Genomic DNA, 25,676 nt, shown 5'->3' with positions numbered 1-25,676 from the left:
TGTAAACACAACCATTTGCATAACTTTGGAAAGAGAATATTAAGAATATCTATATATCTTATATCTTTGCACAGGCTAAGACGGCTAGCTATTGCTCTGAACACTTAAATGTAAAAAAGAAAAAAACAGACATAAAATATTGTGCCTTCTAATAACCAGCAGACATTGCAGATGGATATTAAGCTTCAATGGAGCCATTCAAAATCAACAGAACGTAATAATCAAATGTTTTTTGTGTTCATGATATGCTTGCTTCAGCAAGGATGGCAAGCTTAATATTCCAGATTAATCATGTTTTTTAGCAAGCAGCAAGCAAATTTAGCTGGCGGGATATTGACTTTTAAGTCTGGCTGAAACTCTGCGCAGGCAGTGTCATATAGATACTGATGTTATTTCAGGTTTATAGTGTTTAGTTTAGTCAGTTTATAGTTATGGTTTCGCTCCCAACAACCCTTACATGTTCCATCTTTCCATGGAAATGCTTGAAAAATCTTGCTGTTACAAATTCATTTTGTCATCATTTTTGTTAGTGAAATTAACACTTATATACTCAGACCATACTCTGACAGATTGTATAGCTAAAGCTATGTATTCACGTTGATACTTATAGGCAACAGTATGTCTTGACTGCTGTTGCCATCAAAGTTAAAAAGTTACTTTTCATTTTATATAATTTATAGTTGTACATGTAAAACTGCTCTTCAGAAGTCAGTAAGCTCTCTCTCTGTGTGTGTGTGTGTATGTGTGGGTGTGTGTGTGTGTGTGTCATCTGGAGCTGGATTTGTTATGGTAACACAAAAGCCTTGAACATCTGTGCCATTCAGAGATTAGTCCAAATTTTTTATGCTACAATGCTGGCTTGCCTCAAAAGACTAGATTATCAAGAGTCTTTTATTGTGGTCCTAAATGTCTGCTGTTGTTTAGGGGAATGGGAACGTTTGGGAATGATACACTATCAATAAAAATCTGAAAAAGAGAACACATACCACTTCAGATGGCTGGCAGATGGCTTGCATAAAAAGAAAAAAACATACTATAGGATGACAATTTTTATGCTCCAGTTGATTCAATGAATATATATCTGAAATGAGACATTGCCAGTATGGTTAGCAAGAGACGGTGCTGCCAAGGACATTTAATCATACCGAAAAGGGAGCTGAAAGTTTTTCTTTGGTTGGAGGTGAAAGGGTGTTCCTTCCAGTTCTTCAGCATGTTTAAATTTTGCTCCAACCAGCTGAGCTAAAACAACTCAGTCAGAAACATTTTGATTTGGAATATTAATACCAGCAGACCTGATCCATTAGTGTTGTGTTTAAGAGACTTTGCAGACAGTCAAAGGAAGGCTAAATTTATGTCTTCGCTCAAAGGGAGTTACACTTCCTGTATGGTGAACAGGTTGTGTCACACTCAGGAGTTGGTTCTAACCGTGGCCATGGCACACACACACACACGCACACACACACACGGAACAACAGACACATACCACAGAAAAACAACAGTAATAGTACTGCAGCAATTGTTGTTCATGGTCAAATGTTAAAAATAGATCGAAAAGAGTTCACACCATCATGAGTGTCATCACCTCAGTGGTTACTCTACCCTCTGCATTACATTCATTCAGTATTATGTTCTGTTTTACTTTGATAAACAGATGATCACATGCATTTATGATACTTTAGTGCCCTTTATTAAAGTACCAGTAAACTTGACATTATGTGTAGTAATTCAACAGAATTGTGTGTAACTAGCTGGGACTGTAAACGCAAATTCTCACGACAAATTCACACTCTCAGTAATTGCAAACCACAGTTTAGCTACGTCAGCGCACACAGAATACACAGGAACTAAGCCCCTGTGCTGCTTGAATCAAACATTTCCTGTTCGCTGTATGATCATCCTCGTCATAGTTTATGAATAAAAAAGAGGAAAAGGGTGAGCTAAAATGTGGCTAAAATTCTGTTATCAAATATTGATATGATGTGGTGACATAATATATTAAAAGAAGAAGAAGAAGAAGAACACACAGCACTTTTCAAAACAAAGTTATGACTTGCTTTATGTGGCTGAACGACGGTTAAAACATTTAGGATAGAAACTAGGCAAATAAAACAATAAAGACACACAATAAGTGTTCCAAATGCCAATTGTGCTGCCAAGGACTTTTAATCACACCTAACAGAAAAGTGAAAGTTTCTCTTTGGTTAGAAGGAAAAGCAACACGTCAATACATTCAGACTTTGTTCCAAACAGCTGAACTAAAACCACTCAGTCAGAAATATTGTGACTTATATATTAATACCAGCAGACCACCAACAACAACAACAACAACAACAGATAAAACAGTAATAGTGTCGCAGTAATTGTTTGTTCATAGTAAAATCTTAAAAGTAGATCAAAAAATGATCACACCATCACGAGAGGCATTTCCTCAGTCACACTTTCTATTAGACAGAGCAGGAAAACACACCACCCAGTGGTTACTCCATCTGTATACAAGCTGAGACCATGAACACATTTCATGATACGTGCTCACTAAAAGCAGTAATTGCAAACTGCAGTTTAGCTACGTCAGTGCGCTCTGAACACACAGGAAGTAAGCCTCTGTGCTGCTTGGATCAAATATTTCCTGTTCATTGTGCGGACATCCTCACTGCACACCCATTGGCTATGAATAAAAAAGAGGAAAAGGGTGAGCAACTTCCCTGTGGCTAAAGTTTTGTTCAAACGTTCACTAGATGTGATGAAATAATTATAATTCATGGAGATCTGTGGCTGTGGTATGGTTTATAGGAGAGCAAGAATTCAGCAGTACAGGCAGGAGCTAATCCATAAACTGCCTTAAAGATAACCAGACTTGATGTTTGGGATGTTCTACAGTCCATAAAACATGAACGCATGACTTTTTGGCTATGACTAGTTTTTCAGATGAGAGGTTACTGTTAGAAGAAGAATCAGCTTTATTGACAGTATATATATTTTTACATACACACACTGAATTCATCTTCTACATTTGACCCATCCTTAGTTGAACACACACATGCAACACCCAGCAAATTACATGCAGTGAAACACACACAGGAGCAGTGGGCAGCGTCAAGCGCCCGGGAAGCATATTGGGGGGTTAAGTGCCTTGCTCAAGGGCACATCAGCCGACTAATGGAAGGGGAAGCGTTTTTCACTCCACCACACTCAAATTTTTCCTGCCCGTCCAGTGGGGGAATCGAACCGGTGACCCTCCGATCACAAGCCGCTTCTCCAACCTCTAGGCCACGGCTGCCCCAACAGCAGATATCACACTGCAGGTTTTTTTGACTGCAGGTTTGACCTTTGCCAACACTTTACTTCTGACAGACAAGATGATGACGATGATGATGATGAAACCTGTGGCATTATTAACATGAATGTACTGTTTCCCTGAGACTTAACCAGTTCTCAGTAAGCATAAATAATTCTACCAGATTTGCCAAAATTAAATAATTAGTTCAATAAAAAAACGGAATCATGTCGGATTTGGCAAAGATGTGCCATTAACAATCTGAATACTACGAAGTTATGAGATGAACATGAGATGAACATGGCCTGGGACTTTCAAAGGAGGCATGAGGTGAGGCTGTTTGCTTGACATAGACCATGTCTGACTGTTAGACATAGACTGTTAACATTCACTTTGCAGCCGCATTCACCAAAACTGATTTTGGTCAGCAGCAGTAATGTTTCCATTCTGAGCCTCTTGCTCCATTTCTCCTTCTTATTACTTCCACGTCCCTTCAGGGTCATATGTGCAAGCCATCAGCTTGTTCTTTTGTAAGGTGTCTTCTTCACTTAATCCGTCGCTAGAGCTGTCCACGTTACAGTCAAGTGTCTTCTCCTTTTTAACAAGATCTTCCAGGTCTGGAGAAGAAAACAAGCGGAGATAATTAAAGATGGCTTGCCTACTAAAAATAGTGGCATAATGTGAGTTTTTTTTTTTTGCTTGATTGTTTTTTTTTTACAGAGAACCAAAATATTGATGTGACAAATTCTGAGAGCAGGAAAAAAAAAACTTTTGGTTGAAAACAGATTTTAGCAGATTACATTTTAAACTAAGACCTCAATTTCTGTTTATGAAAGAGGCCTTAAGACCATTTTTTTTTCTATTACTCACACTTGAGCACAGTCTTGCTGAGGAGAGTATAACCTTGGTTAGGGTTACGGCTCAGGTCAATGTAGATGTAGAACTTCAGTTCCTTAGGATACCGAGAGTGGGGCAGATTCAGAACAAGGGGAATAATCCGACTGGACATAGGTGCTTCTGCCAGAGCCTGGTGCATCATGTACTGGCACCAGTCCTCCTGTAGGAAGTTGGGAGTGATAAGCAGAGCCCACATGTGGCTGTTCTGCACAGCCTGGCATAACTCTGTGGAAACTGCACCCCCTGGACAGTCGTCCCTCTGCGGTAGAAAGCACCGAAGGCTACGCGGTGAAGCCTCTAGAAAAGCGACCAGACGTCCAGCCTCTTCGCTATCACTGTGCACAGAGCTGTGACACACAAACACATCATACTTTCTCCTCCATCGCAACAGTGAGCTCAGAGCACTTTGTGACTGCAGTGGTTTAGAAGGGGATGTCCCTGGTAATGATGATGAGGACGATGATGATGATGAACAGAACGACGATGTAGATGTAGTTGGTACATTGTTGACAGAAGACTTTTTCGTGACTTTTGCTTCTTGTTCATGTTGTGCTGGTAAAGATGCTCTTGATTTCAGGAGTTTCTGGAACCAAACTGAGACAAGAAAAGACAAAATGAACATATTTCTGACTTGTTTATAAATTTTAATATCTTTTAATATGTTTGACTCTTTCCTTGTCCAGTTATAAGTCATATAGCTAAGGAAGCACGGACATGAATCAAAAGAAAAAGAGTGTGGAAATATACACAAATTAGAGTTAAACACGGCAGCTCGGCTTCTCAGTGGTTAGACGACATTATGTCACTCTTTCCTAGCCTCCCTTCACTGGCTGCCAGTCTGTTAAAGATTTGATTTTAAGAGCTTACTGATCACTTTTAACGCACTTCTGGGTCTGGCTCCAAGTTATATAACAGATTTGCTGACCCCCTATGAGCCAGCCCGATACCTGGGATCCTCAGGTGACCTTCTGGTCATGCCAAAGTCAAAGTTAAAGACTAAAGGTGACAAGGCTTTTGCTGTCAGAGCACCACGGCAACGGGAGTGATTTCTTTTAAATCACTTCTGAAAACCCACTTTTATAGGCTGGCTTTTATGTGATGTTGTCTTTTTACTGTCCCCTTTAGCTTATTGGTTTTAAACTATCAATATCCTTTTTATATATATATATATATATATATATATATATACAATTATTATTTTTTTGATTTGATTTGATTTTTATTTTTTGTTTTATCTTAAAGCTTCACCATTTGTCTTATCATATTTTCTTTATTGCATTCTATTCAGTGTACAATTTGTTGATTTTGTTTTTAATGATTGTTAAGCACTTTGTAAACCTGGTTTTTGAAAGGAGCTATATAAATAAAGTTATTATGAAAATCCAAAAATTGTGTTCAAACAAACAAAGCTGCAGTTTGTATTGAAACCTTAACTTACCATACATGTTGGTAACATCCTCATGTTTGTTCAACGGCTTGCCAAAATCCTTGGAGTAAATAAAGGATTTCTCTCCCCAATACATACATTACACAGAGACTAGAGACGGACAGCACTGTGCCATAATGCACCGGCTGTATCAGAATGTAACTAAGAACTTTGTCAGTGCTACTGACATAATACAGGGAAAAGAGGAAGTTGGTAATTGCTGCAAGTGACGCCCCACTGTGTGCAGTCAAACTTTGAATGCAAAGTCTGTCAAATTTTATACTTGAATGAGCTGGTAGTTAACCCTTTGTCAAAAGTGTTTGTATGGACAAATTGGTGAAGTTCAGGCATAGTGGAGTCCTACAAATGTTCAACAAACATTTCTTAGGCTAAGACTACTTTCTGATGGTAATATCCTATTATTAAAGGAGTAATAACAGGAAGGACAACAAAAAGTGTTGATACCCAGAACCACTGTGTATCACTAATTTGAGTTTATTACTTTACATTGTGTAGAGAAGTTTAAATTATGTTTTACAAACATAACTTAAGATATTTGCAATTATAAAACAATCAGCATTTATAAAACACACATCATATGCTGAAAGCATTCTACTTTTAGGAAAAATAAGTTAAGATACAGGTAGGGACCACATGTATGGAAAATTAAGAAGAACATCTATGCACCAAACTTTACTTAATGTGTAAAATAATTTCTTGCCTCAGCTGTCAGATAAATGTAGTCAGCAAAATGTAGCCTATACACAAAGAATTTCACTGCACATTGTACCGTGTATGAGACAAATAAACCTATCTTGTATCTTGTATCTTGTAATATGGTGGAGGAGAGCAGAGACTGGAAATATGTAGCATTATACAATTTTCCCTTGTTACTGACCAAGGACGTGTAAAAGACCACTTTTCAAGGACGCTGTGCATGTGTTCCTGAAGGTTAAAAAATAGAAGAGAGCGTCACTGCCTGTTATCGAATCACATCCGGTCTGATTAAGAGAATGTAGCTATGGTTGTTGTTTTTTTGCCATCTTGAGCCACACTCCATACCAGTCGGTGGCGGTAATGCATCACAACGTTGTTTGCCAACCGCCAATAAACGTCAAAAGAAGAAGAAGAAGCGCGTCACTTCCCGGTTCTGCATCTGACGTGTCGAAAACAGTTTAACACTGGTAGTGGATTTTACTCGTGGGGGATTTATTTTCTGTTGAAGTATTATCTGGTAAGATATATTTTGAAAGTAGACATTAGCATTTTAAAGGTTTACAGTGGTAATTTGTTTGTCACCAGGCTTTTCACCCTTTTCCCTCGGTGTATGTGTTTTTTTAACCTAGATACGTGGTGGCAAGATGCTAGATTTCTTCACCATCTTCAGCAAAGGAGGGATAGTGTTGTGGTGTTTTCAGGGAGCCGGGGTCTCTGAATCCTTCACTGGGCCTGTCAACGCTTTGATCCGCTCCGTGATCCTCCAGGTGGGACATAATGACAAGTCAAAATCCTGCGACAACTGTCTGTGTTTAATACTCGGTAGGACTTGGGCAGCTAATGCTAACGCTAATGGGTAGCAAACGTTAGCTGATGGCGTAACGTTAGTGTAATGAATAAGCGGCTTTTGAGGTGTGAATAGCCTAAGAATCACCTTACCACGAACTTGATTTTGATGCAGTTTATTTTACAGTGGTTTCTTTCACGTTTCTAGGATGACGTAAAAGGCTAGCTCTATCAGAAACAACGTGTGCTGTGTGTGTTTAGCTTCTGTTGACATGTCGACACTGTTTGTGGTTTTACAGGAGCGAAGTGGGAACAATTCCTTTACTCATGAGGCCCTGAGTCTTAAATACAAACTCGACAATGAGTTCGAGTTGATATTTGTGGTAAGTCTCTGGACTGCATACCAAATTAATTGCAATCCAACACAGTTTAGATGTACACTGCAAACCTGCGCCTAATGGTTACGTTCAAGACCACTCTTGTCTTTCCCCTGACTCTGACCAGGTGGGTTTTCAAAAGATCCTGACGCTGACGTATGTGGACAAGTTCATAGATGACGTTCAGCTCCATTTTAGAGATCGTTATAAGAATGAACTGGAGCAAAAGGGTGCTTTGAAGCTTCTCAACCATAACTACGAATTCGAGGATGACTTCAAGATGCTTCTTAGGTAAAGACAGTTTAATTCATGGAGGTGATTTACATTTAGTGAAGAATTTCATATTACTTCCATATAAATATAATTCACATTAATGAAGTTGCGTGAAAATGCTTCCTACACATACTACAATAAATTTTTTTGTCCTGTCCTTGCTGACATGTATCAAATATCTACCATAAGGGAGGCGGAGAACAGCAGCAAAGCGCGTAGCCCCGCCCCTATGCGGACTTTTAAGGAGTCCGAGAAATCCCAAAAAACTGTGAAGTCAATGATTGAGACAAAGAGTGGGGAAAAAGGCAAGGAACAGGGTGGCAAGAAGAATAAAAATACCAAAAAGGAGGGTAAGTGCTGTTTGAGGTGGTTGTTCTAAAATAGCTAATTCTAAATTGCTAGTGTGACATAATTTCAGTCCCGACTTTTATTATTCCAACATTTTCCAGCTCCTGCAGCTGAGCCTGTCAAAGTGGATCAAAGCAAGACCTCATCCTCTACGCAGAAGATGGTTGAGAATGGTAACCAGGGCTTGTCCCCTGATGAGATCATGCAGAAGAAGCGAGAAGAATTTTTTCGCAAGCGCATGGGGGTAACTACTGAAAAACCAAGGTAAGAGAAAATACACTCACAAATATCATACAAGCTATAGTTGAAAATGAATGCCATTCTCACAGTTAGTTTGATTTATTTAGCTGACTCACCAACAGCAGTGTAGAATGGCCATGCGTACACTTTGCATGTTGTTGACAGGAACACTCCGGTTGAATTTTATCAAGTTCAGTTCAGCACATTTTTGTATCCCAAGTGGATCATCGTCACTCTGTCATCCTTCTCACAGTAAGTCCCCAAGGCCTCAGAAGTCTAAGGAGAAACAAATGCGTGTTTGGGACATGGGTGGTAGCAGCACCAAGGACCTGGACTACAGTGAAAAGAATGGAGACAGTTCCCCAAATGGTGGTGAACAGAACCAGGAAGCACAAATAGACCTGGTATGTGCTGTATTATTCGCATTAATAATGTCAAAATAAAGAGCCTATTGCCTTGTTCTCAATTACCTGGATGTGTTACAGGGGATGCCGCTAAGCTCCATGAAGGGTGACCTGCAGTCTGTGGACTATGAGTCCAGTGAGGAAGAGGAAATGGAGGAGGAAGAGGAGAGAGTGGTTATCAGTGAAACAAGCAAGACAAGGTAAAGGAGTGTTTGTTTCATTATATTTCTTAGATGTTTATAGTATTTTTTTTTTCTGTGCAACATAAGCAATTACCCAATTTTTCATTGTTGATTTCAGCTCCAAAAAGGGTGGCGGTTTTGGGGGCATGTTTGGGATGCTGAAGGGCCTTGTGGGGTCCAAGAGCCTATCCCGAGAGGACATGGAGCCAGTACTGGATAAGATGAGGGACCACCTCATCGGTATGACTTCTCTCTCTCGCCCTCTTGATCCTCTGCAGTATTTACGAGTGCATTGTCTGCTATTCATTCTTCTCTCATTTATATCCTATAGCAAAGAATGTAGCAGCCGAAATTGCCTCCCAGCTCTGTGACTCTGTAGCCAAAAAACTGGAGGGCAAAGTCATGGGCACATTCACCAGTAAGTAAACTTTCACACTTATGTAACATACCCACAATTCATCCACCCTCTTTCATTATTTTCCATTTGGTGCAAGGATTAGTTACAATACAAGTGAGAAGCAGATAGCTGGGCCTGCAGTATGCAGAAGACAATAGAACACAGTGTCAAAGTGAACCACTACATCACTTGGCAGTGGAGACAGAAAACAATGAAATCGTTATTTTTTCGTCATTACAACCAACTCTGGTTTGGTCAGAATAAACCCTTAGTTCTGCGTGTTAGTTGTGAAAATATTCTGGCTGTACATCCTGTTTTCTCTCACTGCTTCTCTGCTGTCCACCTTCCCTCTCGATTCTCTCCCAGTATTTTCACTTCTTCCTGAGTGAATTAAGGATTTATTTCAGCTTTTCAAGTCAGACTTAGTGACTGTTGAAACAGTGGAAATACAAACCAACCTTGCTTTTGTGATTTTTTTATTTTGTCTCTGTTGAGTTTGGATGAACGTCAAATGGGTATGTTTTAAATATTACAGATTTTTCATTGGAATCTGGTAGATTTGGCGAGGGTGACATAGCAGCTGTTTCTGGTTAACCAAAAAGGATTTTTTTTTCTTCAGTAAAAAGGCCTGTCTCTCTGGGGATCCATTTTGGAATGTTGTCAGACATTTATAATAACAGTCTGATCCTGTCAGTGGCAAAAACAAGCAACTGAAGTGGATGTACTTTGACAGCCGAAATTGCCCACAGGGATTACATTGCAGCACATGTTTGGGCACTTAACTATTACCCGTTAGTCGTTTACAAACCAAAATATGTAAACACAGTGCCCACGTTTAACAATACTAGAATTCTCATTTAAACAGCAACACCGTTTCTGTAAAGCGGAGAAGGCCTTTTTTTCTGTTACAGTAATTGTAGAGCAAAAGTACCATGTGCATATGTTCAGTATACTTTCAGTAACTAGCACAGCATGGAAATGGTACTTAATTTTGAGGGGCAGGCCTTAGCTTAGGGTCAGTTAGCCCCCTCTATTTCTTAACTGAGATTTAGCATTAAAACCTGCCACTCTGTGCAATTTCCCAGCTATGTGCAGTTTGACATTCAGCATATTCTCAGTATTGGCTCATGATTTTCATAATCACAATAACAGGGTCTAAAAAAGAGTACATTCATTATCATGTTGATGATATTTATGTTCAGTGGGAGATCTGTGACAAAAGGCAGCAGTGGGGTGACCCTTGTGGTTCTTTCATTCTAGTCCAAAAGCACAGTATAATTGTTACTATATGAGATCATCTGTGTCAATTAATAAGTAAGTAAGGACAGCATGTAGAATTACCTTGACGACACCTTTGCTGTGTGTGTGTGTGTTTGTAGCTGTGGCCTCAACTGTAAAGCAGGCCCTGCAGGACTCGCTGGTGCAGATCCTGCAGCCCAAACGAAGGGTGGATATTCTGAGAGATGTCATGGAGGCGCAGAGCCAGCGGAGGCCTTTTGTCATTACTTTTTGTGGAGTGAATGGGGTTGGAAAGTCCACCAACCTGGCTAAGGTGAGTTGTCAATGTTAGAAATATAATGACATGTACCCCATATCCACCATTTTCCTGAAAGTTCAGCGATGCTCTGTGTTTTACCCACATACGCAGTCAGGTCTGGCCTTCGGGCTTCACTGTGTGGGTCTGACCTAGTTTTGTGAGAGTTTGTGGTGATGTATGACTCTACCAGTAGAAAATAGGAAATCACATGTGGGCTCCCTGTGTTTAAAATGCCTACACTCAAGCTGCTGAGAGTATCCCCCGAATTACGTTCTGATTCTTTAGTAAACACCTTAAACTTGTTTGTTTGGTTGGTAAGCCTATATATCATATCTGTCACATGTATAAGCCAATTTATACAGTTTTTTTAGATGGATCTTTCAGTTCAGTACTTGGATCTAAATTTTGGTGAAAAAGCTGTTTCTATTTGTTCTGGATATGTTTAATCATTGTCCATGTGTGCTTTGCAAAGTTTGTGAGGGGGTTCTTATAAAAGATCCGGTTAAATAATAATTAATATAATCATTATAAACACATTAGATAAAAGTTTAAACCCAAATATTCTAATGCGCTGTTGAATTGATCAGACTCCAATTATAGAATAGATTTTATGGAAGCAAATATCTGCATTGATGTTAGTGGTTGGTCACACAGACCAAATTAATAGTTATTAAATAATTATTTCAGCATTATGTTATCTTTGATAAATTAGTGTTATGATAATAAAATCTGTTTTACACATTTTGACTTTGAAAAACACAGGTGTGACTAATAACATTAATAATGGTTCTGAGCCTTTTTCTCAAAAGCATTTTACAGCTAAGATGACAGTTCATCTTACAGACGTTAAGCTTAAGAGGTGTTTCTGAAAAGCATCGTAACAGAAGACACTCTTTGAAATGATTGTGTATGAACAAGTGCCACCCATCCACTTGTAGCAGGCTCAGTGCATCGTAACAAGCTTTAGAACTAGTAGAAGGAACCAAAAATGACATTTTATTCACATTTTTATTGTCTTTGGTTAGTTTTAAGTTTGTACTTTTCTCATGGATACTGATGTTGTTTGATCAGTGAAGTTTGATGACAAATTAATTGAGCTACTGAAATTAAAGTAAACTGAGTTTGAATGTCCTGATGTGTTCTGTGAGAAAAGGCCCTCTGTTGAATATTTAAACACTCATAATTATATTGAATATTGGGCCATCTCTAGTTGTTGATATCCTGCTCCAAAGTGTAACTTTTCAAACATCAATGTTCATTTTTCATCCTTTCCCTCCCATCATGTCCACATTATATCCTACATATTTTCACATGAAACTGTCTCTTTTGTCTCTCGATCCAGATCTCTTTCTGGCTGATAGAGAACGGTTTCACTGTGCTGATCGCAGCCTGTGACACGTTTCGTGCTGGGGCTGTGGAGCAGCTCCGCACACATCAGCGCCGCCTCAACTCTTTGCATCCGCCAGAGCAGCACGGAGGACGGTTGGTAGTCCAGCTCTATGAGAAGGGCTACGGGAAGGATGCTGCTGGAATTGCCATGGAGGCCATTGCCTATGGTATGTTGAGTAAATGTTAACTGATGGTATTTTTAATGGACATAGCATTATATTCTCCCGGTAACCGGGAGCGTATAATGCTGTTGTTTCTTATTGATCCGTGTGTGTCCTGTTCCTCAGTTGTAAAGAAGTCATGTCGAGGTGATGATAAGATGTTCCCTGAATTTTGTGTATGTTACAGTATAAGCCATTTTAGTGTAATGATTATGACCCATGTGGTAATTTCACATGTACACCTTTTGTGTCTTCTCCCTCTAGCCCGCAACCAGGCCTTTGACGTGGTGCTAGTGGACACTGCTGGGCGTATGCAGGACAATGCCCCGCTGATGACAGCCCTGGCCAAACTAATCGCAGTCAACATGCCCGACCTAGTGCTGTTTGTGGGGGAAGCTCTGGTGGGAAACGAGGCAGTTGACCAGCTGGTAAGACCACTGACAAATTCATCTTATTTACTCATTCACATCATGCATTGAGAGGAAGTGTAATTGATGACTGACACTGAGGAGAAGGTCATTATTAACTTGTATGAAAAATGAAAATGAAATGAAAACCAAAAGATTTCTAGGAACTCTCCAAATCCTTCCTTTCACAGCTTAAGTCTGAAACTTTTGCATCATTACATTATACAGAATCATGTGATCAGCTGCTAGAATTTGCTATGGACTGGAGCAGGGATTGATGGTTATTGCTTCACTGACCTGCAGAGCAGCATTTGCATTACCCTCAATTTTGACATTAGATTTGGATTTAAGGACAGGTGCAGAGTTCAGGACACCCTTCATTAACAGTAATGACCAAATAGGAAAATAGTGAAATAAGAAAATGTTTATTCTTTAACTCTCCAGCAGGGGTCAGTGTTGTCCCAGTTAGCTGCTGTTATTTACCCAGTAACTTCAGACAGGTAGACAATAAAAAGTAAGTCAGTGACTTACTGTGACTTATTCAGTTTTCCAATTGCAGTTTCAGACTTGGCTCCACCTCCCAAAAGATTCTGAAAACTACACACAATAATTCTTCTACTTTAAGCAATTTGCACTTGAATATAGACCTTTATAATCTGTTATAGAAGATGTTTTGACAGTGCAGTTATTATAAGCCAGTCAGTTAAATAAATGATTTGTAAAACACAGTGTACACAGGAATATAAGAATAAAGAATATCGAACCATCAGATATCAGATGCCACAACACCCTGTGGTTTAGTCACCAGCACAGTGTGTAATAACCCTACAATTCACAGCCTCTTAAATGTGATTTGTCACCATGATTGTTCAGATGTGTGTTTTATCCTCCTTTATAATTTGTTAAGAGTGAGATAGAAACATGGTGCTGTGGCCATTTAAATCTGTTGTCATCAGCTTCCCCATGAACGACTCAACTTTCCTCTTCCCACTTGCTCAGGTGAAGTTCAATCAGGCTCTGGCAGACCACTCCATGTCTGACAAGCCTCGGCTCATTGATGGGATTGTTCTCACTAAGTTTGACACCATCGATGACAAGGTATTTTTATGATTTTCTGGGTGTGTTCCTATTAGGCTTTAATCGCGTGATGTGGCCTCAGTGGGAGTTAATGATTTGTCTGTGGCTGTTTTATGACTTATGGATGATTTGCAGCCAGAAAGCTGATATCACTCAAGCGTCATCCTTCCTCCCTTCACAGGTTGGTGCAGCCATCTCCATGACTTACATCACAGGCCAGCCTATTGTGTTTGTAGGCACAGGGCAGACGTACAACGACCTGCGCAGCCTCAACGCCCGTGCTGTGGTCAGTGCCCTGATGAAGGCTTAAATGGCTGCATGTTCTGCTGTTTATTCATCATCTCAACAAAGCCAACAAAACCTTTGCCATGCCGCCGTGAAATGTTCCAGCCCTGCTAACCTGCGTATCTCGTCCTCGTGTCCTGCCCTCTCTACTTTGCCTCAAGTGAACTCATGCACAAGACAAGTGCGCACTATGAAAGACAGATCATTTTGCTACAAAGTCAGAGGAGCCTCCCTTTGCATCATTTCTACTTTATGGCCTATGTTGAAAGGTACCTCAGATCAGCTTGAGATTAGAAATAATGAAGTCACATTCAAATGACATTTTTGCTGCCGAAAAGGACCTAGGATGTAAATGTCAATTTACTGGTTTATACAGTAAAAACTAAAAACGAAAAAAACTCCTACCTGGCATTCTGTCAGTCAGTTTTCCATTCTTCATGTTAATGAGGTCAGGTTGTGAAGGCTTGCTGGATATGACATTTCAGTAGCTGCCTGTGCCTGAGGAAAGCTTAATGACCATAGTGCCTATCTGTCTCCATTTTTTTTTTTATTAAGTTAACACTTTTACTACATGTGTGATTATTCATCAAGAGTACTATGGCAGTTCGTGTCAGAAATCCTCTAGTTTTGAAAAGCAGTCTGAATACGTTTACATTTGTGCATGAAGTGGGCCTGAACATCAGCACATACAGATTAGGTGTTGTACTCCTGTCAAAAATACATAAAAAAAAAAAACCAAATCCTCCTGAAATAGTGAAGACCAGGCTCAGTCGAGACTGATTGTTTGTAAGATGGGGCAGTATGTCATCTCCTGAACATTAACACATGTGCTACACTAGTTACCTCTGCCACTGAGAAAGTGACCTCCCAGAGATCCCCACCTCCACTGTTAACACATTGTCATCACAAAATGGAGACTTTTATTTCTGAGTTTATTAGTTGATGATAAGCAGAAAGATATTTTGTTAAGACAACTGAGTTTTATTTGTTGCAGGTCATCTGTAGATTTTCAGACTTTTTCAGACACCTTTTGTGTGGTCATTTGAACTTCTTTGGCCCTTAATTTGCCCACCCCCGATTTAATGTTCATGTGTTAGAAAAAAATATAAGTCTTAAATATTTCAAGCCCCCTTTAATTTGTGGTAGTGCAATATGAGAGAATTAAGAGTTCTACAGAAAATCTGAGCTAATTTATGAGAATGTAAACATTTCTAAATAAAGCTGCTATATGCTATGACAGCCTGTACGGTGGAACTTGTTCTGTCATATGTTGCAGTTCCAGTATGGTCATTATTAGATGCAAACATGACAGGACAAATGGGATACCAAAAGGTTTATTTTGAAAATAGTACTTATAAATACTATATGAGAAAACACATGCAAGTATTAAAAATACAAAAAAAAAGGCTTACAAAGAACATTTTCAGCACAGGAGTGGCAAAGTGATTGCCACTGGCTGGAAAAACAGAACTCTTCTGAACTGAAGACAGAATCATAACAATGTGTTTACACCAGGTAACCATCTATGACTAACTGAATATTTCCACCCAGTCCCCACCCCATAGTGTGCAAATCAGGTTTTCCTGGTCTCGGAGTTGAGCATAAAAAAAAAACAATCCTTATGAATCAACACAACTGTTTTCAGTTATGAGCATTACAGCTTGCACTGAGAACTTCTCTTACATGCCATGTAGGTCAAGCTGATTCAAATCCACACACGTAAGCACAGCTGGCTTCTCTCAGTGGATTCGGATCTTTTATCTCCATACAGATGAAGTGAGAACATGCCATTAAATCATCTGCAAAGCTTTTCTACTATAGCTTCCCAAATGTTGAGTAATGCTTCAGTACAGTACAGACTCTGAGGTTGGGTATTGGCATTGAAAGTTACTTAAAATTTCTCCTTTCCCTTTTAAACAAGTGCTAATAAAGTAAAATGATGGACACCTGTGAAACACTGACAACAGCTTTTAGGTCTCCCATGGCCCATAGTATTCCTGGATTGTTAAATCCATTGACTGAAATCACACTCAAGCACTACTAAAAGTAGACCGATCTCTCGACGGAGCTGTGGAGGAAAATGACTGATACTGATCCCCAGTGTGGGCCTGTCAAGAATCATAGTCTGGGGCAAAAAAGAGAAGGAAGGGACAGTTGAGAAACAAAGCATCAACTGAAATGTTGCCACTGACTGCCATGCATGCAATACTGCGAAGTCAGCTGTATCTTTGTGTAAAAGGAATGCCAGCAGATCTTTTGATGCTGAAAATGAAGAACTGACTTAAGTTTTCTAGCTACTAGCATGCAGTAAGAAAACAGAGTCCTGGACAGTACTTTGTTGTATAATTCTGGAAAACATCTCTTGCCTGATGTCAGAAAGAAGCTTTCAGTCCTAACCTTGAAGGAGGCTCTTCTGTGTGTTAAAGACATTCTGCTGATCCTCCCCATTTTGTGAAGGAGACCCTGTAGGTAAAGATAAAAAAAAGACAATTATAAAATGCAGTTAACTTGCATTCTGTGAGTAGAAAAACATTTTCTTTTCCTGGAGAGATACAGAAAATATAGGCTATACTGAATAACAATTGTATGCCTTAGATCAAATCAGCAACATGGCAGATTAATTTGGTCTTAGCCTTTGCTTGCAGGCTTTAATGGTTCAACTCAGGTTAGAAGTTAACCAGCCAGGTAACCTAGTACCAGTGCCTTCAGTTTACATATTGTCATAAATATTGTCCAATCTGCTGTTTTGACAGTAGAGGCAACCAAGGAATGAGTGATGGAATTCCTCTTTAACACAGATTGACTTTCCTGCAAATTAAATGCTCACACGACAAAATGATGAGTTGAAAGACTTGCACTGAGCAGGTCATAGGCAAGTCATATCCTCTACTAAAAACAGGCACACATATGAACTTAGACCGACTTTCATCCTCCTTACCCCAGCCGTTGGTAGACACATCACGGTTGCAGATCTCATTGGCCAGCCTCTCAAAGTACTCAGGCAGGTCGGCGTACTCGTCTCCATAGGAGATGACCTTGATGCCTTTGTCCAGCATGTTGTCGCGTAGCTTCTTGAACTCACCCACATCCTCCCGCCGCACAAGCATGAAGTGTTCCAGGTCCGACTTGTGTTTGACTGCCTCCAAAAACAGAGCCTGGAAGGTTGTGTCATCTACTGTGCGCCCGCAACCGAGGAACACGAATGATTTGGTCTCATACAGCTTCTGGATCTCACGCTGTTGAAACCAGGAGTTATGTGTATTAAGTACTACACAAAAGCTACCATTTCAGATGCATTTAAGTGCACAGACAGAGGATATTTGGTAATAAAACCTGTAACTTAACATAACTTGCTACTTCATTAATACTTAAAGGTAACATAAGAAACATAACTCACCATAACCTCAGTGTTCCTCAGTACATTCTGGTAGCCAGCAGGGTGCAGTACAATACCACTGGGGTTGGTGTAAACACCGTGGATATGCAAAACACTTAACCTGCGTTTCTCCTGAGCCCACTCCAATACCTAGAGACACACAAGCACGAACAGACACACACACTTAACAGTCCATTGCACTCAATCCTGTTCTGGCTGGGCAGGGAGTAAAATCACTGAACAGCAGTCAGAGGATGTTAGCCCTGATGGAGACGAGGCATAAATACCAGGACTGAGAGGCAAAGCGACAGGTCTCTCAGAAAACTCTCAACAATTCTGCAAATTTGTGTTCAGTTTAACAAATATTCAAAATAACTTGAAATCGGCTGGGACATAAATGACATGAGTGAACAACTGAGAAGTGAAACAAACATATTTTACTGGGAAAACGCATGGTTCCCCTTCAGTGAATTCTTAAGACAAAAGCAAATATTGTTCAATCCATAAAATTCGACAGCAGCTGAGTAATGGCTAGAACTTTAACCTTCCTCCACCTGTCAAGAGACAAAAGGCTCCTTCAGGTCAACTCATTATCAATTTTCCTCCATAACCTGCCAACACGGATCTTCACAATTCATAACTCTTGAAAATGCAGTTAGTTCACCCAAATGCTCAGAGGACAAAATAGTATTCAAGCTGATTTACCTGTGAAAATGTGTCAGAATGTTAAAATTCTCACAGTCTGAATCTGGTTTAACATTAATTACTTTCTTTTGTGCATGTTTTGGTGACCTTTGCACTCATCTGAAAAAGCTGACTGGCTGTGTTGTTGCAGGAATGATCAATCAATCCCATAATATAATCCAAGCACTGTTCACCTTCTTCTCATCTGTCAAGTCCAAAGACTCCAGTTTTGTGCCCTGATGAGCTGCATAGATCTCCAATAGGTTGTCAAAGTTAGTAGTGAGGACCAGTGCACCACTCTCCATTAACTGCAGCACTGAGCGCAGCAGATGCTTCCCTGCATGCTCCATCTTGCACTCCAAATCGTCAAACACCTCGTACAGACAGTCCTTGAAGAATGTGGATCGCACATTGCCTGTTCTCTGTTTAAAAAAAAAAAAAAAAAGAAAGAAAGAAATAAAACGGCTCAAAATGCTAGCAATGATGTTTTGAGCTGCTCAATATTAGTTACTTGTCTGAAATGTCAGATTCTAAGTTTAAACATCATGAGTATTTTGATAATTAAGCACAACAAGATTTGGTGATATCAGGAGAAATAACCAGGATAAATAACCAAGTATTTTTTGACTTACAATGAACAGTTTAGTGTATAATGCACAGACAGGTGGTGATAAGGACTGTGTCAACCTACTCGTCAACCAAGCACCTTAAACAATACTGAATGCAGAATAATAACAACTGGAAAGGGAAGTGCAGTCAACAACTGGCAGCACTGTGATCTACTGTCTCATGAGGAAGTAAATCTCATGCAAATAAGATCACTGGGGCACTAATCCCAAGGCTGCAAAACATGTCATTCAAGTTCAGAAGTGCACGTCATTGTTGTGAGTTCTTCCTGCAATGCAAGACAGCTATTTTAATGTAACCCGTCGCCTCACTAAGGACGCATGTTATATATCTGACAGGACAAATTATTGGACCGATAACAAGGAAATTCATCTTATTGGCTATCAGCCACTAATGAAATTACAGCCGATAAATACAGCTGATAATGTGAAGCCAAATGCACTTGCATGCACCTTTTTCAAGTTGGTTTGCCATCTGGCAGAAAAGGAGAAGAAAAAAGGAGAAGAACAAGCACAGCACAGTTTTCACATGCAAAGCGGTGTAGACTAAAGGGGATGTTATTTTAAAACTTCAGAGGAAGACAACATGATACATGTTCTGCAAGGGTTCAGAGAGGAAAAAAGTCTTCAGGTTTTGATACAATAAATCTTATTATCTTATCTTATTAGTGCTGTGGAATATTAATCTTTGCTCGCCACATCTTAGCCTTTTTTTATTCTTAAGTGTGAATAAAGTACTGGTTAGGAACCTTGTGTTAAAATACAAAAATATCAAATTATCGGTGTGAAAATTAAATAGAAATCAGAAAATTATGTCAAATTATTCCCACCGTGATGTCAAGTACACTTTCACAAAGCCACAACATGTGGCCTTTTAATCAGACTGAACACACATACTTGAGTGTTAACCACTTATGTGGTCATACACTCCAGGCCTTAGCTGTGACAGAAGTGGGGTTTTAACATACTTTCAACAAGACTTCCACTTGGTGTTGCTCTTCACACGAGATCCAACTGCCACCCTATGATGTCCAACTTATTCTCAAGTAAGTGGTATGTCAAGTGTACACCAGCTTTCAAAATATCTGCTCAAGGGGAACTTTGTTCTGTATCTCATATCCTTGAACAGCAACTCACATACAACAGACTGCAAAGAGATTATAGGCTGTGACAAAACACTATGAATCTCATCCTTACCTGGCATAGTCTGCTGTAGAAAAAAAAGAGGCGGGCTTCTAAGAATAGCAAAGTGCAGTGCAGAGATGCAGTGACCAAGGTGATCCTAGCACACGGAAATGCTCCGCTGACTTCCAAAGATTACAGCTCTAATGGGCTAAACAGCGGGAGTCCTTTCGACAGGAAGAAGCTCATTATCCACATCTTGTGTCTACAGCACCCATCCTGATCACTGTGTCCTTGGATTTTCTCAGGACTTATGTAATAACCAAATAAAGTGCAAGCAAACAACTCTGCTTTCTATAGTAATCCTCAACTGATTATTTTTCATAGATATAATTTACTCAAAGGTTTATGCTGGCTCAGGACTGCTCTGTTGTAGACATGCATAGACACAAAACAGAATTAAGAGATGCTCACGTTTCACAGGACTGCTACTACTGGTAAATGCATATAGTAATGTGATACAAACTCCAGAATCATTGATCTTTTTTCCACAGACAGCTATGGTTAATTTTACAAAATCAGCCAAGTTGGGAAAATAAACCAAAACAGTTTCCTTTTGCAACAGGTACACAGAGGACTTTATCATTTAAAAATTGCAGATTATCACCAAAATGACAATCAGCATATCAACAAATATTTGCTCCACTGACCCTGTGGAAAACAATGTTTATATTCCTTGCCTGAAGTGAGCAAATAAACAGGTCAGCAAAGTTGTAATTAGCCTGTTTTTTTTTTGCCAAGCTGAAAGGTGTGAGAGGATTTACTACAAAAACAGCCTCTTGGAGTTTTAACTTCAGATTACCCTCATTACCTGACATTGTGTTCCTGCAGACTCATAATCAGGCTGATACACAATCCATGTAAAGTGGGTTAAACTCTCACAGCCCACTTTTACTGGAATTAAGTGGACTGAAGGCAGCTCTCTCACATGCATTCTCGTATCCTTCAGTTCTGAGGTCAGTTTGATGCTATGGCATATTGTCTAATGCTCTGAGGGAACCCTCTGATTCACTCTGGAAGGCATTCCTTTTCTTGGTTCAGAGAACACCAGCTCAGGTTTAATGCCAACATGTGCGCTTTATAGCGACAATGATTAGTATTTGCTGATAAGATTTTGTGAACGAAGTCACTGCACACTTACGTGCACTCATGTAACTGTATGTTTGCTGTTTGGGTGGTGTTTTACCTCTATCTGACTGGAAAATCTGGGCTGAGGGGCTGCTGGTTCACATTATTCTATGCTTGTTTTTTTTCCCTCAGCATGCTAGAGCCTGATGTGTCTGTAGCCAGCGGCAGTGGGCTGGTGTCTGCACGACTGTGGATTGAAATAAACGCAACGAATAAAGCCATAAAAGTGCCGTTTGTTCCCTTTGTGACAACAGGCTGAGGGCTGAAACAAAGTGTGTTTTATCAATGTCAAAGGTGCGATGAGACATGACTAACACAGGAGGCAAACGGTATTAAGGCTCCCATCTGCCAGCTGCCCCACTCCAGACCAGACCGGTCCAAACGGCAAAGCCCTACGTTATATTAAGGTCCATAGGTATCTTTGTCCATTTCATTTTTTTGCAATTCTTTTTAACAATCCAACTGGTTTGGAGCTTCAGGGTTCAGTGAAAAAAAGAGAATAAGTGTTTTCTCAATCAAAATGTAGGATTTTTCTCTCTAAATTATTAGAGAACAATTTAAAAATGTTGCCTCTATACTTTTCTTGAATTTGTGAAAGCTTGTCAATTATGATGAGGATTGAGTGTCAGGAATTTTCTGGTAGTTTTTGTGTGCTGGCTTGGTTCATCAACTTTTTAGGCAGTACTACACTGTTATCAGTTTAGTTTCTGTCCTCTCCCTGCTGCCACTTGACTTAATGCAGTCTTGTCTACTGCTGGATCAACTTGTGAGAGAAATGACAACTGCTTGGTCTGCTACAATTACTGTAAATATGTATGAATTCTAAGAATGAGAGTTATAAATCAAATTGCCATTGACTGTGATCAACCATGCAGCCTTAATCTCAACAGCAAATGGGATGTCACAATACAAAATAGATAGTCCAGTTAATTTTTTTTTTTTTAAACCACAGGTCTCATATATGATATCCATCTTGTTGTATTTTTATATATCTTTGAAATACTCATAATTATTATTTAATTTTAATGCACAGGTTAACACAAACTGAGCTCAGACTGAAAAATAGAAACATTTAAAAGTCATCACAGCTTTACTAAACAGTTTTGGGAAGTTCTTTCCACCAGTGCACACTACTCTATAATCATAGCTTTGTGCATTACTCCCAAGTACTCAGCGAAAGCTTTGCCTGCATGTTTGATGTTTTCAAAAAGTATGTTTTTATAGAAATGGTACATAAAAAAATGCAGGCTTGTACACTCTATATATATGAAGTGGTTCAGCTCGCCTGCCTTCATCAGAGTGTTTTTTTCCTCACGGGGAGCTCTTAAGAAAACACTGAGTCAACATCAACTGACTAAAAAGTTTGTCTGACCAAAATTCAGTTCTAAGAAAAATCCCTACAAACAAGCCTTGTGTCATTAGCTACAGGTCTGCTAATGAGATAAGGCGAGGATGCCCTATCTCAATCCATTAAAGTTGAAACAAAATCTGGCTGAGGAAAGGACAGTACGCTGGCTGGCAGTCTGTCTGTCATGTGTTTGTACATGTGCGACAGAGTGGTGTTGAAAGGAAAGGCAAGGAAAAGGCTCAGGCTTACCGGGGAAAGTTTCTGAATGAGGTCATGGGCCACATGCACCAAATTCTTATCTTCCTGCATGTGCTTCTGGAAACGCCGACTCTCCTCCTCCTCCAGCAGGTCAAAATCATTGGCTGCATCAAGCAAGGCCTGGATGAGGCCTTTCCAGGAGCGGAGCGCAGGGACCTGAGGGGCCACTGCAGAGCTTACCCCCGTACCAATCACCAGGACAAGCTCGGGGGCTCGCTTGGTCTTCAGGCTGGGCAGCAGTTTCCTTTGGGGCAGGCAGAGATTGAGTGATGATGGTTCCAAAGACGACGTTTCCCAAATCCTTCCGACAGCATGAGGGTTAAAAAAACCACTTCAAGCACATTAAATGCAGTGCGAAACTAAAACCTACCTTTATTTAGGACTAACAAAAATGAGGAGCTCCACAAAGCAAAGCTTTTTATAAGCTCTGCTGACAAAACTGATTCATAACTCGTGGGCACAGTGTGCACATGTGTCCAAAGAAGCAGCTGAGCTTACCTGGGCTTTTTTGCATTTGAATCTGCATCCTGAGAATCAGCCGCAGGTCGCTTCTCGCTTTTCACTGTAACAATGGAAGCCATTCAGCTCCTGTAAGAGAAACATGATCAACCACGTGTTAACTCTGATGACTACTTCAGTTAACAATAAACACATCACAACAATCCCGGACAATAAAGGCTGCCACACGCATACTGACTCATTTCTGAACTTCACTCTGACAAGTTCAAGCTCCAACCTTATTATGTCCAAATCACGTTATGTAGGAAACAAACCGGCAAATCAATCCAGGTCCGCGTTTCATGGCAAATGAAAAGGGTGCTTTAACTTGTCATGTTTAACACTCTCTTTAGCTGTGTGCAAGCAGGAAACAGTTAAAGAATTTCCTCCGGGCAACAAACCGTGCCCGATGACATATACTGTTATTCATTACAAAAATACAACCTACAGGAAGGAAACTGTTTCATGAAAGAGATAGATAAGATGACGTTAGCTAGCTTTTGTCAACCATCATATCTGGTGCTTTTCTAATTTTTCTTTCTTTCTTCTCTTTCTAACATTAGGTCAATAGCCCAACATCAAGCCATGTCCAGTAAGTCAGCGTTAGCGTTTCATCCCATCCACATTTTAGCACAAACACCCATTTAAATGAAATATTAATTAAAATAAAACTTTACGTTACTTCACAAGCCAAGAAGAAGACACAAGACAAAGTTAACAAACGCAACCGTCACTTACCTTACTATAGTCAAGCTATTGTCCTGTGTTTGTTTTTATTCAAGTAGTAATTTAGTCCTTTTGATCCAAAGAAAGCGACAGTCTTTTGTGTAAGGTAAACAGCTTGGAAATCGACTTGAGATCGCAGCGTTTAACGTTAGCTCTTTGGTAGTGGTAATGCTAATCTGATAATAACGTAAGTGCCAGGACAGTTTACTGTCAATTTACTGTATTGCCAAAAAAAAAATAAATAAATAACAGAAAAAACATAAACTAACGATAACTAAAAACTAGCGTTAAGCTGACGTTAAATTTTGCTTCCAGCCAAGTTAGCTATCTCCGAAGCTGTTAAAAGCACCTAACTACCTTTATTTTTGGCATTCTGAGGTTAAATTATTTAAAGTGGTATATATCCGCTGTTAACCAGTCTCTTTAGCTAAAGAATAATGGTCTAATGCCATGTAAGTACCGCTATACACAAGAAATGCTCTCTGCTCTGCCGGATTTTCTTCTAAACATTGCCCATCTATGTTCAAGTTTTGCGGAGCTGTTGAAGTCACCGCCTGTGGTGATGTGAGCCAGGTCTTATGATCCCTTCAGATGCTTTACGAATAACTGAGTTTAGCCTTTACCGTCCCGTAGGGTAATTGTTCTTTAAGAATGAAAAAAAAAGAAAAGAAAGTACAGAGAGATCAAAGGAGATTTGTCCATGAGTTAAACAGAATAAAAACAGATAGCCGTTAGAGAAGGGAAACAGCGCACATGTAAAAGCCGGAATTTCTTTTCAAGGACTCTGACATTCCGATGGTAAACGTGACCATGTCACCGTATGACTTTGTATTATTCATATGCATATATTATTTCAGATATTATACTTTTTAATTCTCAAGGCATCAAAAATGCTATAAAGGTCATTTTATTTCTAATACAAAACAATATAGCATGTGTTTACAATTTCCAAGCTAGGAAGTGGAGATTTACAAAGAGCACTTGAAAGCAACAAAGCCAGACACTTTCTGACCACGACTGTGACGTCAAACACGTGAAGCAGAAAAAAAGCTGCGGTACATTGTACGGTGAGCTGTCTGTCCGACCAGTACTTCTTACATATACAGCGCCTTCATCTGTTAAATTATTGCGCTGATTGTGACGCAGCTGCTCTCTTCACTTTTTTAGCATAACTTCTTCTAGAATTCTGTGGAATCAAATAATCAATGTCATTCGGGATTCAAACCATCTGTCTCAGTGTTCAAGGCCTCATGATTAGACTATAGGGTTAATATAGGCTTAACAACAAAAATCAATCAATCAGAAACAATCAGAACTTTCAGCAAGACCGAGTACTCTTGTACTCAATCTGACATAATTGAGAATAACACCATATTTTGATTGAGTTTGATTAATCACTGTGTCGTACTTAAGCTAGTGTTGAACAGCAGAGGTTTTCCCAGATGGCCTGTTTTCTTCTCATGCATATGGTTTCTCCACAGAACTTATGCTTAAACAGGAACACGTCAGCATAGACTGCTTCATCATATCTACTAGTAGCCTGCCACCCCCTGTTTAAAATAAAAACTGCACTTTTACTGTGAGTGCAAGTATTTGGGTCAAAGGATTTGACTTCAAGTCACTGAATTGCTACAAACAATAACTAGATGTTAGAATCTGTAAAAATCTAACAA

At 39.7% G+C, this 25,676-nt stretch overlaps 3 protein-coding genes across 11 annotated transcripts; 1 reads left to right on the top strand and 2 right to left on the bottom strand.

Annotated features, from left to right (window-relative positions):
• Positions 1–2,085: 2,085 nt before the first annotated feature.
• Positions 2,086–5,844, bottom strand: LOC124059960 (toll-interleukin 1 receptor (TIR) domain containing adaptor protein). Its single transcript, XM_046390462.1, has 3 exons — positions 5,610–5,844; positions 4,145–4,765; positions 2,086–3,891 (listed from the first exon to the last, which is right to left on the bottom strand). The coding sequence occupies exons 1-3, from the start codon at positions 5,692–5,694 to the stop codon at positions 3,752–3,754; spliced, it is 846 nt and encodes a 281-aa protein (XP_046246418.1). The 5' UTR covers positions 5,695–5,844; the 3' UTR covers positions 2,086–3,751.
• An 829-nt stretch (positions 5,845–6,673) lies between these two features.
• On the top strand, positions 6,674–15,428 carry srpra (SRP receptor subunit alpha). Its single transcript, XM_046390341.1, has 15 exons — positions 6,674–6,831; positions 6,944–7,081; positions 7,400–7,483; positions 7,605–7,768; positions 7,940–8,100; positions 8,200–8,362; positions 8,592–8,742; positions 8,824–8,942; positions 9,043–9,164; positions 9,256–9,342; positions 10,701–10,873; positions 12,201–12,414; positions 12,673–12,836; positions 13,815–13,913; positions 14,074–15,428. The coding sequence occupies exons 2-15, from the start codon at positions 6,959–6,961 to the stop codon at positions 14,200–14,202; spliced, it is 1,953 nt and encodes a 650-aa protein (XP_046246297.1). The 5' UTR covers positions 6,674–6,831; positions 6,944–6,958; the 3' UTR covers positions 14,203–15,428.
• fam118b (family with sequence similarity 118 member B) lies at positions 14,716–25,476 on the bottom strand. 9 transcript variants are annotated; one of them, XM_046390446.1, is made up of 8 exons: positions 25,412–25,476; positions 23,278–23,367; positions 22,771–23,023; positions 18,432–18,659; positions 17,575–17,703; positions 17,116–17,413; positions 16,575–16,640; positions 14,716–16,302 (listed from the first exon to the last, which is right to left on the bottom strand). In XM_046390446.1, the coding sequence occupies exons 2-8, from the start codon at positions 23,358–23,360 to the stop codon at positions 16,289–16,291; spliced, it is 1,071 nt and encodes a 356-aa protein (XP_046246402.1). In that variant the 5' UTR covers positions 23,361–23,367; positions 25,412–25,476; the 3' UTR covers positions 14,716–16,288. The 9 variants fall into 9 exon arrangements, with proteins under 9 accessions (XP_046246402.1, XP_046246394.1, XP_046246398.1 ...); XM_046390438.1 differs by having other exon boundaries at positions 22,771–23,080; positions 25,412–25,475; XM_046390442.1 differs by lacking the exon at positions 25,412–25,476 and adding an exon at positions 24,016–24,609 and having other exon boundaries at positions 16,544–16,640; positions 22,771–23,080.
• Positions 25,477–25,676: the final 200 nt, after the last annotated feature.

This window comes from Scatophagus argus, chromosome 5 (genome assembly GCF_020382885.2).
Source record: "Scatophagus argus isolate fScaArg1 chromosome 5, fScaArg1.pri, whole genome shotgun sequence".
NCBI lineage: Eukaryota > Metazoa > Chordata > Actinopteri > Scatophagidae > Scatophagus > Scatophagus argus.
The sequence above is the reverse complement of the archived record's forward strand: the minus strand, read 5'-3'. Positions and strand labels throughout refer to the sequence as shown.

Excerpts from the sequence above, each read along its gene's own strand:
- LOC124059960 (XM_046390462.1), bottom strand. The coding sequence starts at position 5,694 with ATGTATTGGGGAGAGAAATCCTTTATTTACTCCAAGGATTTTGGCAAG. Across the intron at positions 4,766-5,609 it reads GGATGTTACCAACATGTATG|TTTGGTTCCAGAAACTCCTG; the intron begins GTAAGTTAAGGT and ends TTCTTGTCTCAG. Across the intron at positions 3,892-4,144 it reads CAGCAAGACTGTGCTCAAGT|ACCTGGAAGATCTTGTTAAA; the intron begins GTGAGTAATAGA and ends TTTCTTCTCCAG.
- srpra (XM_046390341.1), top strand. The coding sequence starts at position 6,959 with ATGCTAGATTTCTTCACCATCTTCAGCAAAGGAGGGATAGTGTTGTGG. Across the intron at positions 9,343-10,700 it reads AGTCATGGGCACATTCACCA|CTGTGGCCTCAACTGTAAAG; the intron begins GTAAGTAAACTT and ends GTGTGTTTGTAG. Across the intron at positions 12,415-12,672 it reads CATGGAGGCCATTGCCTATG|CCCGCAACCAGGCCTTTGAC; the intron begins GTATGTTGAGTA and ends TTCTCCCTCTAG.
- fam118b (XM_046390438.1), bottom strand. The coding sequence starts at position 23,360 with ATGGCTTCCATTGTTACAGTGAAAAGCGAGAAGCGACCTGCGGCTGAT. Across the intron at positions 23,081-23,277 it reads TCAAATGCAAAAAAGCCCAG|GATTTGGGAAACGTCGTCTT; the intron begins GTAAGCTCAGCT and ends TGCTGTCGGAAG. Across the intron at positions 16,641-17,115 it reads TGTGTCTACCAACGGCTGGG|GGTCTCCTTCACAAAATGGG; the intron begins GTAAGGAGGATG and ends CTTTACCTACAG.